General features: G+C 42.6%; 1 protein-coding gene across 1 annotated transcript in view; it reads left to right on the forward strand.

The window, feature by feature from the left end:
• The window catches only part of SLC9A1 (solute carrier family 9 member A1), a 69,935-nt gene extending 63,696 nt beyond the window's left edge, over positions 1-6,239 (forward strand). The window contains exons 8-12 of the mRNA XM_081334734.1: positions 408-581; positions 848-962; positions 1,434-1,535; positions 1,864-1,936; positions 2,461-6,239. Of these exons, the coding sequence (XP_081190860.1) occupies positions 408-581; positions 848-962; positions 1,434-1,535; positions 1,864-1,936; positions 2,461-2,789 (793 nt within the window). The 3' untranslated portion in view covers positions 2,790-6,239. The remainder of the gene's footprint in view (positions 1-407; positions 582-847; positions 963-1,433; positions 1,536-1,863; positions 1,937-2,460) is intronic.
• The last annotated feature ends 10,668 nt before the right edge of the window (positions 6,240-16,907 follow it).

A 16,907-nucleotide genomic window follows, 5' to 3' on the forward strand; every position in this document is an offset into this window, starting at 1 on the left:
GAACGTTTTCCCCACTTTCGGCCATTGCAGCATTTCCCCATGGTCACATGATCAAAATTCAGACACTTGGCAACTGGCATGTACTTATGACAGCTGCAGCGTCCCAGGGTCACCTTCTGCGACCTTCTGACAAGCAAAGTCAACGGGGAAGTCAGATTCACTTAATAGCCATGCTACTAACTTAACAATGGCTGTGATTCCCTTGACAACTGTGGCAAGAAAGGTCGTAAAACGGGGCAAAACCAACGTAGCAACTGTCTTGCTTAGCGATGGAAAGTTTGTGCTCAATTGGGGTCATAAGCCAAGGACTATCGGTAGTACTGTTTGATCGCTGCCTTTGTCTATCTCACATCTTCCATTCTTTCCTCTCCCTGATCATGTCTCCCTGTTGTATGATTTCTCCAAAGGCTAAACCGTTTCAACAAGAAATATGTGAAGAAGTGCCTGATTGCTGGGGAAAGATCCAAAGAGCCCCAGTTGATCGCCTTCTATCACAAGATGGAGATGAAGCAAGCAATTGAGCTGGTGGAAAGTGGGGGAATGGGCAAGATCCCCTCTGCTGTCTCCACCGTTTCGATGCAGTAAGTAGCAATTTTGAAATCGTGGCTGGAAGGTTCCAATTGATTTAGGTAGCCCTTGTCTTCTGACCGACTCATTTAGCAACCATTAGAAGTTACAATGGTGTAAAAAAAACAACCCTTTGTGACCAGTCCTCTATTTACAACCATGCAGTATCCAGAGGGCACGCAATAACCATTCATGTGCTTCACAACTGGTCTGCAACAAGCAGAGTTAATAGAGAACTCAGACTTAACCAAGGCAGGAACCAATTCTTTTCATCTTGCAGGAATATCAATCCGAAAACGTTGCCAGTAGAACGCATTTTGCCAGCTCTGTCAAAGGACAAAGAGGAGGAGATTCGAAAAATCTTGCGCAACAACTTGCAAAAAACCAGGCAGAGGGTAAGTGCAAGGACTTTTTCAGAGCCAAAATTGCAGTAGATTCTCTCCTCCTGTGCTTTCTCATTCCACCTTTGAGCCTTCCACTCAGGCAGAAACATAGTTCAGTAATGCAGAGATCATTGCTAACCTCCCATTAGCCAAGAGGTCGATACTGAGGATGGACTTTGGGGTAGCGGGTTGAAAGCATTGGCAGATGCACTTCGAACAGTGGTTAATAACATACACAATAGGCAATCAGCAGCCCACCAAACGTCAGAAGATTCATTTCCTATCATCCTTGATGGCTAAGGACTCCTTGATAGGTGTTGCAAGCATTTGGAAAGCTGCATGTTGCCTGCTTTTTAATTCTTGGAATTAAATCCTGGAGTCAATTGTATTGACTTTCCTAGAGATTTGTGGTAGAAACCATACTTTTTAAACAGGCAGTGAGCATCTGCCTCTCAGTCTAACCTCTGTTGCTTTCCATTCCAGTTGCGGTCATATAATCGACACACCTTGGTAGCAGATCCTTATGAAGAAGCCTGGAACCAGATGTTGCTGAGAAGACAGAAGGCTCGGCAGCTGGAACAGAAGGTGGAAGGGCGGGGAAGTGGACTCTGGGGAGGGTGGGAGAGGAACCTTGTGAGGTTCTAGATAAGGGTTTACTCTTCAGGGACTGGCAAATGTTGAGCCTATTTCAAGATCCGTCTTTGTTGATGAGCTAAAATTTCCAGGCATAATAAGCTCATTTATACACACATAACACAGGGACACAAACTTTTCAAACTGCTCCCACTATCTGGGGCTCTTGCCTCTTCTAAATTGAAATTACTGCAGATAAAGGATGCTCCAGAAATCCAAACTGGGCTGGACTTCCAAAATTGGGGCTGTTTAACACATGCCCGTGTGTTTCTGATTCCAGATGAACAACTACCTGACAGTGCCAACACATAAAATAGATTCACCAACCATGTCGAGGGCACGCATTGGTTCAGGTAAGTGGAAAGATTAAGGGGCAGACTTTGGACCCAACACCTCAATTTTTTTTATGTCCCACTGGTTTGCTTTAATGTAAAGAATAGGGAACTTATTTATCTCCATCTTCCAGTATAGACAATGGTGAGAAGTGGTATTTCAGCAACGTTTGGAAACTGTGGGTAGGTGTGGTGGAATCTCCAGCTAGATTTGGGGGAGGAGTTATAAGACTGACGAGCTGTGTGTCCCTGCAAGGGAGAGAGTGATGGATACCTGCCCCCCCCACACAAATCCCTGATGCCTTTTGTGGTTGTCCCCCAGAGAGTGAAGTTAAGTCTGGGGAGATTCTTCTAAATAAGCAAGTAGCAATGAAGAAACTTTCTGATCAGCTCATGGTGTTGTTCTGGTTCCTTGTGCCTCACACTGGGCAGTATGACATAATTAGGAAAGTGATTTTCCTGATGTATTGGAGCAGAGAAAAATGATTCTGCTACTTGAGTGACTCTTCCCTTCAACTCCATTTAACTTTTGCCTTCTTCTGTAGACCCTCTTGCTTATGATCCAAAGCTGGATTCTGAGAACATCCCCATCATAACTATTGACCCAGCGTCCCCCCAGTCGCCGGAGTCTGTTGACTTGGTGAACGAGGCGCTGAAAGGGCTGAACCACCTTCCACCCTCCCCGGAGGGAGATGAAGATGAGGAGGGATTGGTGATGAAGGTCAAAGAGCCATCTTCTCCAGGCACAGATGACGTCTTTACTCCTGGGACAGGTGATAGTCCCAGCAACCAGCGGATTATGAGATGTCTGAGCGATCCAGGGCCTCGGCCAGATCCTGAAGAAGGGGAACCCTTTATCCCCAAAGGGCAGTGAGGCTTGATATGCACTACTAGACCTAACCTGTAGGGCAGGCTCTTGCACTCATGTGCAAATACACACACCCAGTTATACCAATCTCTATTTTTTTGTGTCTTTCTCTTCTCTGTCTTCTTCTCTTCAGTGCAGGAGCTTTGCTAGAAGGCAGCAGAGAGCACCTAAATGGAACGTACTTTGTGACCAGAGGCAATAGATCTAGAATTAACTCAGATTCCATATCCAAGGTTGGGAATGCTAGTCATTCTATCCAGAGAAGACTGTCTCTCCTCTTGGATACTAGCACGCTCTGACTCTCTGTTGCCTTCTCCACTGGCAACTGCACCTCCTTGTTTACTCCTGAGAAACATCTTTGCTATAATTCCCTCCTCCCAGTTTTGAAACAGACCAGAAGAGCTGAGGACCTTTGGGTGCTCAGATACATCAGATAGTTCTGCAGGATATCCTGCGTAGTTACTGGATGATCATGTTTCTAAGATTTTTTTTTTAAAAAAGTCTGAGCCAGTGACTTCCATACATCGTTTCCAACCTCAGATGTAATGCATGTTTCCTCTCTTTTCTTCTAAGCAGTAGAGTTTATAAGTTTCTTTTTGTGGGCTTCTTTTTAAATCCCATAAGCCATAGATAATTGTTCTAAATTGTTAGTGTTCTAAAACTAGCATTACAGGTTTTGCCTTATTTTATGGTTGTAATGGGTTTTTTTTTCATTTTGATACAAGTGAGCAGGTTAACCGTAACCAAAGATTGCTCTTGTACCAATTTTGAACATATGGCTAAGGAGGTGTGGGCACATGATACCCAGCTCTCCATTTAGTTGACTGGATTCCATTTGGCCATCCAAATAAGAAGCTGATTAAGGTTCTGCAAATGGATTGGGGCGCTATTCTCACAGGGAATTATAGCATTGCAATCCAGCACATCTGGAGGAGGTCAGGATGATGTGTCCTTCTCATTGTCCTTGCCTGAAGCTAGGAGATTTCAATTAAAACATGTGTGCACACAGCCCATGTGCAACTCCAAAGGCATGTTTTCACCAAAGATGAATATGTGGTTGTACATATAGGATTGCTTTTTTTTTTACTTTTTAGTTTTTAACAATAGAGTAATCATTTCTTGAAAAGATTCTAAATTCCATGGAAGTCACTAGGATGTTAGTGAGGAATTGTCCTACTATGTCTGTGGACAGTGATAGTATGTTTATGGCACAGGTTCCCTCTCTCTCTCTCTCTCTTTTGTCTGAAAAGCTTCAATTTTTCCCTGCCTGTCAGTTGAGAGCATGAAACAATACTAGGTAACTGGTTTGGCCCTTACCATTTAGCAATATTTGGCACAGAGAAGATGAGATGCTACCTAGTCTTCTCTCCTTTTATCAATACTTATCTCAGTCAGAATAATTCTGGCTTTGCTTCCCCATCCTTTTCTGGTCCTCAGCGTCACCTGGGTTTATTCTGCTCTCCATCCAATCTTCGTTCTCCATAATTCATTAGTTTTATTCCATAATGGACATCTTCTTTCTAGAAGGTGACCTTCTAATCAATAAAAGGTAATTCTTGACTTACAACTGTCATAAGTTGAGGACTAATCAGAATAGAGCTGGAAGGTACCTTGGAGGTCTTCTAGTCCAACCTCCTGCTCAAGGTGGGAGACCCTATACCATTTCAGACAAGTGGCTGTCCAGTCTCTTTCCTTATCATTTCTGTCTCCATCTGGGTTTCTGAGAATTTAACCTCTGGCTTTCCCTTCCCTCTTCCCAAATCATGTTTGAATTGTGCCATGGTTATTCCGCAGTCAGGGATAAATACATTAACGTTTGTATGTAATAGCAAAGCTCACATTCCTGGAAATGGCAGGAATCAGATATTTCTATCAGGGTGTGGGCTGTTACAAAGAGATGGAGTGGCCTGCAGAGCAAGCAGCTTCTTCTGAGCCCTTTGCAAAGAGAAGGAGGATGGAAGAGATGAATGCTTGTTCCTGCTTCATTACTATTTAGTTTTAGCCTACAGTGTAAAATTTGAATGAGTGTGTCATCAGACTGGCCCATACCACTTTGAGATTGCAGGGGAAGATCTTGGCCTGGTTGAAAGCTTCCCTGCATAGAGAATAAAACTTCTGCATGTAGAAAATCACTATGTTGGGAAAGAAGGATCTTCTGGCCTTGCTTTCTTCCAATAACATGCAAGACATTTAATTATATGGAAAAGCATTTAATAATGCCCCTTTCCATAATCAACCAACTTGATTATGATCTGCAATGACCTTGACTATAACCTGCCACTTCTTTGTTGTGGCCCTTAGCCAAAGATAGCCTTCCTTGTTCAGGGTTTTACATAGTCCTGTTGCTTAGACCTGAAGATGTAGAGAGTGGGAAAGTCCAGGAAAGAGGCAGAATAACATCTATTTCTGCTTTCTCCAACATGGTGCTTACCAGATGTTTAAGTCCAACACCTCTCAGCGTCGGCTCATGCTCTCTATGACAAAATACAGAGAAGAAGAGTGGTCCAAAACATCTGGAGGCCTCTAGATTGGGGAACATTGCAGTAGAATGTTTCTACTATATGAGGACCATCTCTGGACAGGGAGGTGTAGCACAGCTCTTCAAAGGGACTAGGACCCCAATCCCCTTCAGTATAGGGCTATTGTCCTACACCTGCTTTTATCTCTCTGTCCAGTTATTCCAAAGCGAGACAAGTTGCCTGCTGATTTGTTTGTGAAGAGTGTGCACATTGTTCTTCTGGTGAGGGAGGGGACATGTAAGAAGACAGTGCATATTTGGTATCCATTCTCCACAGTAGATACCAACTCTGGTTTACTGTTCAGTCTGTGATGGAAAGCTGTTTCAAGGATCGTACCCAGTTACAGAGCCATGCTAGTGCCTGCTGATTTTTTTTCAGTAGTACATAGCCGTCCTTTCCTCCTCCAGCCTACTCTACACTCCCCCCACCCCCCACCCTTACAGTGAAGGGGGTGTTTCCGCCCTCTGCCCCTGTGCTGTGCCTTTTTAGCCATACAGTGTCTGCCTGTGCAAAATGGTGTTGTGCAATTTTGCCTGTTTGTCTGGCCACCATCTGGGCCCCTCTGGGAGGGCTCCTTGCACGCCTGTGCACCCTTGCATTCAAAAAAAATGATGAACTCCTGTTCCCCTCCCCTCATGGTACACTCACAGCTTCCTCTGGGCTGGAAGACCTTTGCACAGGCACAGGTGGGGGAAGGCAGCAAAAAGGAAGCCCAGATAGCTTGCTTTTCACAGTTCTGTATTCTCAACTTAAGCTGGGCTTTGCCTCTGTTCTCTGCTTCAGGCCAAGCAGGAACCAGTGGCCTTCAGTAGCCTATATGTGCTTTCATGTACAATACTGTCTCCGCTAGGAGCCGTTTAAAGCAATGAATCTATTGTATAAAATATTGTGTAAAGAGAGTCTTTTTACATAAATATTCTAATAAATGAATGTTTTAATTTTTAATGGCCTGGGGTGAGTCTCTCTCTTTCTCTCCCCTCCCCTCTCCACCTATTTTTCTAAAATTCCTGCTCTGGGTTCTGTCAAAGCACATGGGAACGTACAAAATTGGGGATGGGAATTGCTTTCAGACCAAACATTACTTGGATTGGCAAGGGAACAGCTGTGGAGCCCTGTATTAGTTTGGGTCTCATCTCCAAACGTTTCATTCTCCAAAATGCATATTCCCCATGCTTTTGAATGCTTCCAATGGTGGGTCTCAGAGCATTGTAAGCAGTTGGTCTTGGTCTGTGAAACAATCCATTAAACAAAGAAACAGACAAAAGTTGTGAGGCCCTTGGAGATCACTGAGCTTGGTTGTTTTCTATAGACATTTCATTACCAAACTGGGTAACATCATCACTGCTATTGAAACAAAAAATTGTAGGTTAATGCTGTGTGTAAACTGAACACACACACACACACACACACACACACACGATTATGTGCCATAAAGTTGGTGGCAACTCTTAGCAATCACATAGATTTTCCCCATAACAATCAGTCCTAAATTAGTCCTATAGATCTTTCAATAGTACATTCGTTGCCACTGTGATAGCTCTTCCTCCTTGCTACTGGTCTTCCCATTCCCATTCTCTTTCCCTTTCTTTCACAGATTTATACAGCTGCCCAACTCATACATATTGATTCCAGGTGGCATACAATGTTAAAAATCTATATTTAAAAATCTATGGTTTGCTTTGTCTTGGCTGATGTACAGCTCTTTTGGGGTTTCTTAGATAAATCAGTTGCTTATTCTCTGAGCTTCATGCAACTTATGCAATTATAAACATCCTTTAATATGTCTAGGGTCTCTAAAATGATGTTCCTTAGATACATCTACAAACCTGGCCTTCAATAAATAGGTTTAAAATCCTAACAACAAGATATGTGAATCTATCCATGATCAATCATCAGTCATCATCATCTTTCTTTAATATAGTCCAAGACCTGAACTACATAACTTAAAATAACTCAAATATAATCCAAAAATATAAAACTAAAAGTTTAATACCCAATATATTGATAAATCTAAATACATAACGGTCAGATTTTAATGCTGCTCTTCCAATGCACAACAAAATAAATTTCTGCAGGACTTGGGTGTGGCTAGTATAAAGAAAAAAAAAGAAATAGGGGAGACATGAGAGCAGTATTCCAGTATTTGAGGGGCTTCCACAAAGAAGACGGGGTCACGTTATTCACCAAAGCACCAGAGGGCAGGACAAGAAACAATGGTTGGAAACTGATCAAAGAGAGAAGCAACCTGGAATTAAGGAGAAATTTCCTGACAGTGAGGATAATTAACCAGTGGAATAGCTTGCCTCAGAAATCGTGGGAGGTCCATCACTGGAGATTTTCAAGAAGAGACTAGACATTAACCTGTCTGAGATGGTATAGGTTCTCCTGCTTGAGCAGAGGGCTGGACTAGAAGACCTCCAAGGTCCCTTCCAGCTCTATTCTATTCTAAATTATAATTTCTATGAACACTAGGTGGCAATCTTCTCCTTTTAATTATTCCTGCAAATTACTATTGGAAGAGTTGTGTTGAATCAAAGTATTTGTCTAGGTTGCCAGTCTCTGGTCATAGTGATCACCCCAATACTGTAGCACCCACGTTCTTCAATTTACTGGTCTGAAGCAATATATATATCTGTGATCCTGCAGATAAATCTGCAAAGTCTAATGAGGACAAACTGATAGCCTTTAACCTCCACTACATTTGTCTGATCCTTTAACTCACTGAAGATAATCCATCTTTTGTCTGGGATGTACAAAGGGAAGAGGGTGACTTTTGTTCATTTTTTAAAACAACTTTGCAAAGTTCACAAACTTCCTCATAAACAGGAAGAGGGGATTAAAATAATTTTGACCCAGGAGAAAGCCAAAGCGATATATTTGTGCATTTGATCCTACACATCTCTGTCTGTGCACTGAGCCATCTTTGTGGTGTTGACAGTTGGTGTCTTGGATCTGTTGTTTCTCTAAGGTACTTCTTTATAGCGGAGTCATGACAAACAAAGATGAAAAATGATAATCCTACCAGCTCTACCAGAAGCCGGAGGAGAATTTGGTTCTTTTTTTACACAAGAGCTTACCAGGATTTGTCCATTACTTCATAAACCTGGCAGAAACTCTGAGAACGTGAGAAAGCCAAATTAACCAGACAGACCATCCCAAAACACTATGTAATAACGGAAAGTTTCTTGTAGTGGCTTAGAAAACAAGATACAGTTGGCAATAGGCCATGCTACATTTTCACCCTACTTGTAACAATAAATGCACAGAAGAATTTGAGCTGCTTGTTATAAAATTGGGTGGCAAAGATTAATTTCAACCCATCTTTGGGCCAAACTGGAATAATGTGACTACTTTGCTTGGCCTGATACAGCCTTTCCCACCCTAATCCTCTGCACCTATATGGCTTATTTGAATTATTTATGCATTTGTATCCCACCTTTATTATTTTTACAAATAATTCAAGGTGGCAAACACACCTTCCTCCTCCTATTTTTCCCATAACAACAACCATATTAGGTGGGTTGGGTTGACAGAGAGACCCTGGCCCAAAGTCACATCTCCTGTCATTTTTCAGCAAGCAAGATCCATGATCACCATCCAACATGTGTCTTCTTCATCTTCACTTTTCCACTGTTCTTTCCACCAAAGGTTCATTCACACGTTAAGCTTTTCTTGGGCTATTTATTTATCCACTTAGTTTCCTCCCCTTTTTAAAAAATTACTTCAGCAAATTCAAGGTTTGTCCCAAAGCTTATACCATTCTCTTGTGCACGAATGAGCACATAAGGATCCATCCTCGGGGGAGGTGGGGGGAAGGGAATGGTTTCCTATATAATGCTAAACCATGGCTATGCCACCATGGCAGAATTTACCCAAACAATTCACACGATGGCTTGGGTGATGTGAGAGAATAGTCGGAACATGCTATCATTAGTATTTATGATTTAATTAGTGAGGAAGGAATAAGGAACAGAAACTATGAACCCTTTTGATTTTTCCTTGAACCAAGAGTCTATCAAGGTGTAGCCATTCAACAAAACACTCCCCAGATGGCAATGATACTGTTGGACTAAGACGGCCTTCCCCAACCTGATCTGTTCTCTGCCCAGCCAGTACATTCAGGCACAGTCAACGTACTTCTGATCCCCTCAGTTAAATAGTGTCATCTTTTGGGACTAAGAAAACATGCCTTCGTTCTCTTCATGGCTCCAGTTCTCTGGAACAACATCCTCACAGAGATACAAATGAGGTTGTGGAAGGTCTATAAAACCTGGCCCTGTTCCCAGGCTTAGGGTTAATGTGTTTCTGAGATCCCTGTCATATTTATATTTTAGTCCAAGCTATCATATTTTATCTGTTTGTAGCGCCATCCCCAAAAGGGCCGTTAGAGTCTGGATGCCTTTACCCCCTTTCTGCAGGTACCCAGCCTCTTGCCTGCTACACAATCACTTGCCGGGTGTCTCAATGTCCATCGTTCTGGATGTCAGTCCACTCTGATCTCTGGCCCAGGCACCTCCATTCGCCCAGCTCAGGTCAGTGTCTGGCACCCCTCCCCCTCTAGTCACTGACTAGCCCACTTGTCTAGGCCAGCTTGCCTCCACCTTGTCCCTCTTTTCTTCCCTCAGCAGAAGTGACAGGGCTATCTTAACTAAAAAAAAATCCCAAAAAGCTAGCAAGTATGTATCCGAACTACCAGCCTAAATGTTGGAGGTGTGGTGGCGAAGACGCAACGTATTTTCACATATGGTGGACCTGTAAAAAGGTTAAAGCATTCTGGATTAAAATCTGGTGGAATATGCAGAAGATATTTAAGAAAAGGATAAAGTTTTGTCCGCAATTGTTTTTACTGGGTATTATTACTGATACTACTGTTGTGGACACTAAGTTGATGTTGAACTTAATTACGGCAGCAAGACTTTTAGTAGGGCAATATTGGAAGAAGGAAGAACTGCCGACTAAAGTTCTTCCTTTAAAAGTTTCTAACCTGGTAGAAATGGCAAAGATCTTGGCGTATTTGAAAGACCATTCGCAACAACGATATATCCTGGAGTGGAAAAAATGGATTGATTACATCCAGAATAAATATGGGACTAAAAAGTTTCATTTAGCATTTGAATAAGTATCGATGTGACATTTATATTGCTTGTAGTCATTTTATAAGAGCTAAAGTGCGATAGACCTAATAGTTTATTGTTGTTAGCATATGGTAGTTTATGATTATTTTTTACTTTTATACCTTGTATTCAGCTCTGGGAAGTCGGGGAGGGGGGAAGGGGAGGGGGGAGGGTTGGGTTGGGTTGGGAAGGGGTGGGTGGGGGTGGGGAGGGGTTGTTTTGTTAAAGATAAAATGTATTGAAAAACTTTTCAATAAAAAAAAAATCTAACTCTTCAATTTCTAACCTTGTCTGAGATAAAATGTCCCCCCCCCACTGTTCAGGATTCCAGCTAACTTTCCCCTCCAAAGTCTTCCTGCCCCCAAACCTGAGAGAACCCCCTTCTCTCCTTTTCATGCCTCTTCCTCCCTCAGCTTTCCCCTCCCGAGTCTTCCCGCCAAAACCTGACAGAACCCTTTCCTCCTTTCCCCACTTCTTCTTGCCTCAGCTGATTGCTCCATGGCTCTGGCCCGTTCTCCGCTACCTGCTTTAATCATTTTAATTCTGAATTTGGATCTTGTAAGCCTCCCAGATTCTAAGAGCAGCCATAATAAATGTAATCATAAATCCAGGGCTTTTTTTCCTCATAGAATGCCCAGAACGGAGTTCCGGCACCTTTTTTGCATGGAACCTTGTAGGGTAGGCAAGGTGGATTGTATGACATATGTGAGTTCCGGCACCTTTTTCTTTTACAAAAAAAGCACTGCATAAATCAATCTATCACCATCGCCATTCATCCCAGCTGGAATGACCAATGGTAACACATGAATCACCTGTCTCTGTTTTTGTTGGGAAAGGAGTTCACCTCAAGCCAGGGAGAAAGCTCATGGCTTCTGTTCATTAGTCCCATGTGCCACTGATTTTGAAAGCTGTGGAGACAGACTTTAAATCTGCCTGATCTCCAAACTTGTGTTGGGGCTTGATTTTGCTGCTGTCAGCAATTGACTCACCAATTCAGGGAGCCACTCACTCGTTTCCAGATTACCATCCAGAGACTCAGTGAAGTATGAAGACAGCAGATGGCATTGTATTAGAGCCAATTTACGTGTTAAGAAAGAGGGAATTTAACCACTCCAGATAGACGAGTGCCACATCAAAGCTTGGCAACTACTTTTTCAAATTTGGCAACTACAGGTATATATGCAAAGTTAGCGGATAAGGATGAAACCTAGGTAAATAATGTCCTCAAGATAGACCACAAACAGGGATTTTTTAATGTAAGATTTCCTTTTGTTGATTTTAGGCCGCTTGGGGTGAGATGATGGGCAGCTTGGAGCCTTTTGTAACATCTGGCTTTACTGGTAAAAACAGGCTGGTTTCCTGCTATTCTGCATGAGGATCTCACAAAGAAAGTGAACAAGGGCCTTTAACCAATTAATGGTATACATTATATCAAATAGGAGAGTCAGCTTGGAATGGTGATTAAAACATCAGGCTAGAAATTGAGTTCTAGTCCTGCCTTAGGTACAAAGCCAGCTGAGTGACCTTGGGCCAGTCACATTCTCTCAGCCCAAGGAAGGAGGCAATGGCAAACCACTTCTGGAAAACCTTGCCAAGAAAACTACAGTGATTTTTCCAGGCAGTCTCTGAGAACTGGACACGACTGATTGGAAGACAAAAAAAGGAGACCAAACATCCTTTTTTTTCCTTACAAAAAGCCTCGCTGAACTGTTTCACTTTGTCTCCATCTTCTTCAGCTTCCTTCCCTTCATTGTTGCATTTTTTTTAAAAAAAAGGCCCATCCTTGCTTGTCCTCAAGTGGGGCAGAGATAGAAGCTCTGGAATCTACACAGAACTAGGTCCCATTTGATCAACAGGCTCCTGAATGGGTTGATGGCTAGCCGCAATCCCTGATGCTAGCAGAACATGACTTGTGACTGGCACCCAGGAAACCCCTTGACACAAGCCTCACCCAACTAGTAGCTGACTACAGAGGAGTTATCCTGATCAAAGCTACAAATATTCTGTCTTTTCAATTTACTGTTTATAATGCCATATTCTTTGTGATGTTTCTCTTTGGCTCAGTTCACACTAGTTGCTTCTGTTCATTTTAACCACAGTTCATTCAAGGAACCCGGTATTCAGGCTTCATGCATCATACCCCCAAATAAACTAGCCACTCTATGTATTTGCATAACCAAATAGATTAAAATATGGCTGGCTAATTGGTAGTTCTGGGCATTGGGCAAATTCAGCATTTAAGCCACAGTAAGAAAAGCTAACAGCCATAATTTGTTTACCACAGTTCAAATTAAGAGACAGTATGTGCTGAAGATATAGGAGGTAGTTAAGACTGAAGAAGGTTCAAGGCCTATTTGCAAAATGCAATACAAAATTGATTTTGTATTTTACATAAACAGTATGCAGATACCAAATAAAAATACTGGATAACAAATCCAATCCATACAACATAAAGCATAATGTTTTAATCATTAAGAGAAACATCTGTTCCTACTTCAAATGTCTCTGTCTACATTCTCCTTCTTGATTATAGGAGAATCTTGAGAAATAATTGTGTGCATGTGTGTGTGTATTCAACTATAAGCTGGGTGCACCCATCATTTAAATGTATTTAAACATGACCAGACATGACCAGGCCTGGTCCACAGATATACAGTAAGTCATGACTTACTTAACCAGTTTTTACTAACTGCAATGGGTAGCCTCACAAACACCTTTATCCAGAACTAAACAAGTGACACCAATAACTAGCATTAAACATAAACCCAGTCATGGAGCTGTATTGAAACAATACATTTAACCTTGTTACTAGGTTGGCTTGCTACCCTGAACCAAAGACTGGCCAATGGAATCACAATATATACTGTAAAGGTAAGAGATACACAGACTAAAAATGAATTAAGGTTATAATTAACCAAGCTTAGTAAGCTGTATGGGTGCAGCTTCTAAGTACGTAACAAACTAAGCTGCTTAAACATGTGTGCATGCAGGCCTAAAGTAGAAATCAGTGCCTATGCATCTACATTCACACACTATCTAGAGCAGACATGTCAAACACAAGGCCCGGGGGCCGGATCCGGCCCGCGAAGTGGTTTCATGTGGCCCGCGAAGCCATCCTGGAAACAGTGAGGGAACGGCTCCCACTGCCTTGGCCCTGGCCCAGAGACCCTCCTTCTGCCAGAGACCCTCAGATCTGTCCCACTCCTGCCCAGGCCCCCATAGGCACCCTTGATGCCAATGATGTAGAGCTGGCCACGCCCACCCAGTAGGCCATACGCACTCTAGCCACGCCCACCCAGTAGGCCACGCCCACCCAGGCCACACCCACCTGGCCCCCTGAGGGCAACCGCAATGCTGATGCGGCCCTCAATGAAATTGAGTTTGACACCCCTGATCTAGAGAATTTACAGAGATTATCTTGAGAAGGAATGTAATGGCTAACAAACATGAATGAAATCCAGGTGAGAAAGAAGGTGTTAGAAAGAAACTTAAAGTGACTCCACCTTGACTCTCTTTGATCTAAGAGGAGAGAAAGTAAAATGCTGTCAGGGTTTCAGGATTTCAATGCTACAGATAATCATTGATTTACAACCACAGTTGAGCCCAACATTTCTGTTGCTAAGCCACACATTTTTTAAGTGAGCTTTTGCCCCATTTGTTTTACCTTTCTTGCCACAGTTGTTGAGTGAATCATTGCAGTTGTTAAGTGAATCTGGCTTCCACATTGTCTTTGCTTGTCAGAAGGTTGCAAAAAGTGTTCCCGCAAAAGGGATACTGCAACCATCATAAATATGAGTCAGTTGCCTGAATTTTGATCATGTGACCATGGGGATGCTGCAATGATTGTGTGAAAAAAAATGATCATGTCACTTTTTATCAGTGCCATGGTAACTTTGGTCACTAAATGAATGGTTGTAAGTTGTAAGTTGAGGACTAGCTGTATAGTCCATATAATAGAGCCAGGATGTCTTGTAGAGTCTTCTTCCTGACCTAGCTACCTCAAGGGGCTGACACATTACACTGACCATAATAACATTGGCTTATGCCTTAGTATGTTGGCTGAAAAGCTTCCCAGTATGGTGGACCAAGAATGATTTGTGCTGTAGAACATTGTGTGAACCTGGTCAGTTGTGATTTATGCAACAAACTTGGGGGATAACAACCAGTAGATTTCCCCGGTCTCCTGGGGAATTTAAAGAGCTCTGAAATTATGGTCCTGCTGGATTCACCTTCTGATAAAGAGGCTCATCTTCTGATGAGTCCAGTGGGGCCATAATACTTGAGGCCGACATGTCAGGAGGACACCTTGTTAGATTAGCCAGGTGTAGGACTCTGGGAAAATGATTCTGGAAGTAAACAGCAACTCCTTACCTCTAACAAGCTACTCCAGGCCACAGTCAGCAGCTTCGCTAACTTCCCTTCCCAGGAATACCTATCACACCTGTGTAATTTCAGTACCCAAATTTATGCTGCTTCCTGAAGCAGCCAAACAGGAGTAGTTGAAGGAAGGGTATTGAGTCTTGAAAATGGAGAAGACAATATTAATGCCATGCTCTTTAATTATAATAATTGACTTTCATAACCAAAGCAAGGATGAGAAATATGGTGAATTCCCTTTTAATAGGAGAACCTCTGTTCCCAGAGAGGTAAAGTGACAAATTTGTTTCTTGGGCTATGATGTTTTAATTGAATATGCACTCTCTGCCTGTTTCCCAGGGTGAGTGGGATCCCCAGCTGGGCTGGTATAAAGGCCAGCAAACTAAGTAGAGTGAAAGGATGGGTAAAGAAACCACTTCTGTGCACTTTAGTTGGTTAACTGGGTGCCATGGAGTCGCTCTTAACTGATTGCAGTGATTGCAGAAGCAAATATTTGTCATCTGAACTTGTTTCTAGTAATAACCTGTAGCTCTTCCAAGTTCATTCCATATTAATTTCTTTGATTCCGTCCTTCTACCTTACAGTACTTATTACAGATAGTCCTCGAGCCCCAAATTTAGGTTGCTAAGAGAGACAGCTGTTAAATGAGTTTTGCCCCATTTTACAACCTTCTTGCCGCAGTTGTTAAACTAAAACACACCTGAAGTTTTTGCCCCATGCATTTGGGGAGAGGGAGTTGGAAGTTATAAAATGGATGCTAATATGCTAGGTCTGTCCCGGGGGACCTTCTGCCCTGGTGTGTAAAAAATATTGACTTAGGAGAAGAAAAGGGCTTAGATAATAGATCCTGGGCAGAGTTGGCTTTCCTGCTTGCTAATTGCTCCTGATTCAAACTACAACCAAAGCAAAAAAGAGCTACAAGTGTTACAAGGAAATGGCTTAGGTGAGAGTTGGCCCAGGGTCTTGATTCAAATACATGTTAACATAAGGAATTCTCATGCCTGTTGCATTCAGTGCAAATGCTGGCTGTCCGCCATCTGGGCAAATGGTCTCGTCTCACCTGGCCTGGAATGAACTCCTGCTAAAAAAAGTGGGACAAGGACAACCTGCCCAAAATCGACACTTTCTCATCAGAGGTCTTACTCCAAGGACTTTGCTTTATCAGAAAGGGAAACTTGGACAGCAGGAGTTGAAGGTTTGCTTAGGCTTGCAAAGAGTGCCAGGCAGTGAAATTCTCTTACCTTTCTACGCAGCCACTTCTTGGTCAATCTGATAAAGGACAATTTGCATGAGACGAGGTTGTCCAAAGAGAAGAGGATGGGATGAAAATCACGAGAGAGGAACTTGGATTTCTTGTATGCCATGACATAGTTCACTGGCTTGTGAATGGAGTTAAGGTACTATGCAGAATGGAGTCTTTATCGGTCAACTGCGGGATACAAGCACTCCTCAACGTACGACCACAATTGGTCCCAAAACCTCCATTGCTAAGCAAGACAGTTGTTAAGTGAGTTTTGCCCCATTTTATTACCTTTCTTGCTGCAGTCGTTAAATGAATCACTGCAGTTGTTCAGTTAGTAACACGGTTCTTAAGTGAATCTGGCTTCCCCATTGACTTTGCTTGTCTGAAGGTCGCCAAAGGAGATCACATGATCCCAGGACACTGCAACCAACATAAATACAAACCAATTGCCAATTGTCTGAATTTCAATCACATGACCATAGGAATACTGCAATAATCGTGTGAAAGCGATCATAAGTCACTTTTCCAATGCTGTTGTAACTTCAAATGGTCACTAAATGAATGGTTATAAGTCAAAGACTTGTATGGAATCTTGTTTTGAGTTCAGGTGGCTTTTTCTAGTCAACTGCACCAAGAAAATACAAGATAGGGAATAAACAGAAGGTTAGCCCTGTTTTTGTTCATTCCAGCATGAAGACAGGCCTTGGAACAGCACTGCCAGAACAGGACCTTTGTAGCAACTCCTGCTCTGGGTACATTTTACTTTTCAAGGCATACCAGAGAGAGTTGTGGAGTTGATATGAGGGTAGGTGAGCTTCCCCTGACTCTGCAGAAGTGGAGTGATTCTGGTTGGGTTACTGCAGACTTTTGT

This window comes from Vipera berus, assembly GCF_964194415.1.
Source record: "Vipera berus genome assembly, chromosome: 9".
Taxonomy (NCBI): Eukaryota; Metazoa; Chordata; class Lepidosauria; order Squamata; family Viperidae; genus Vipera; species Vipera berus.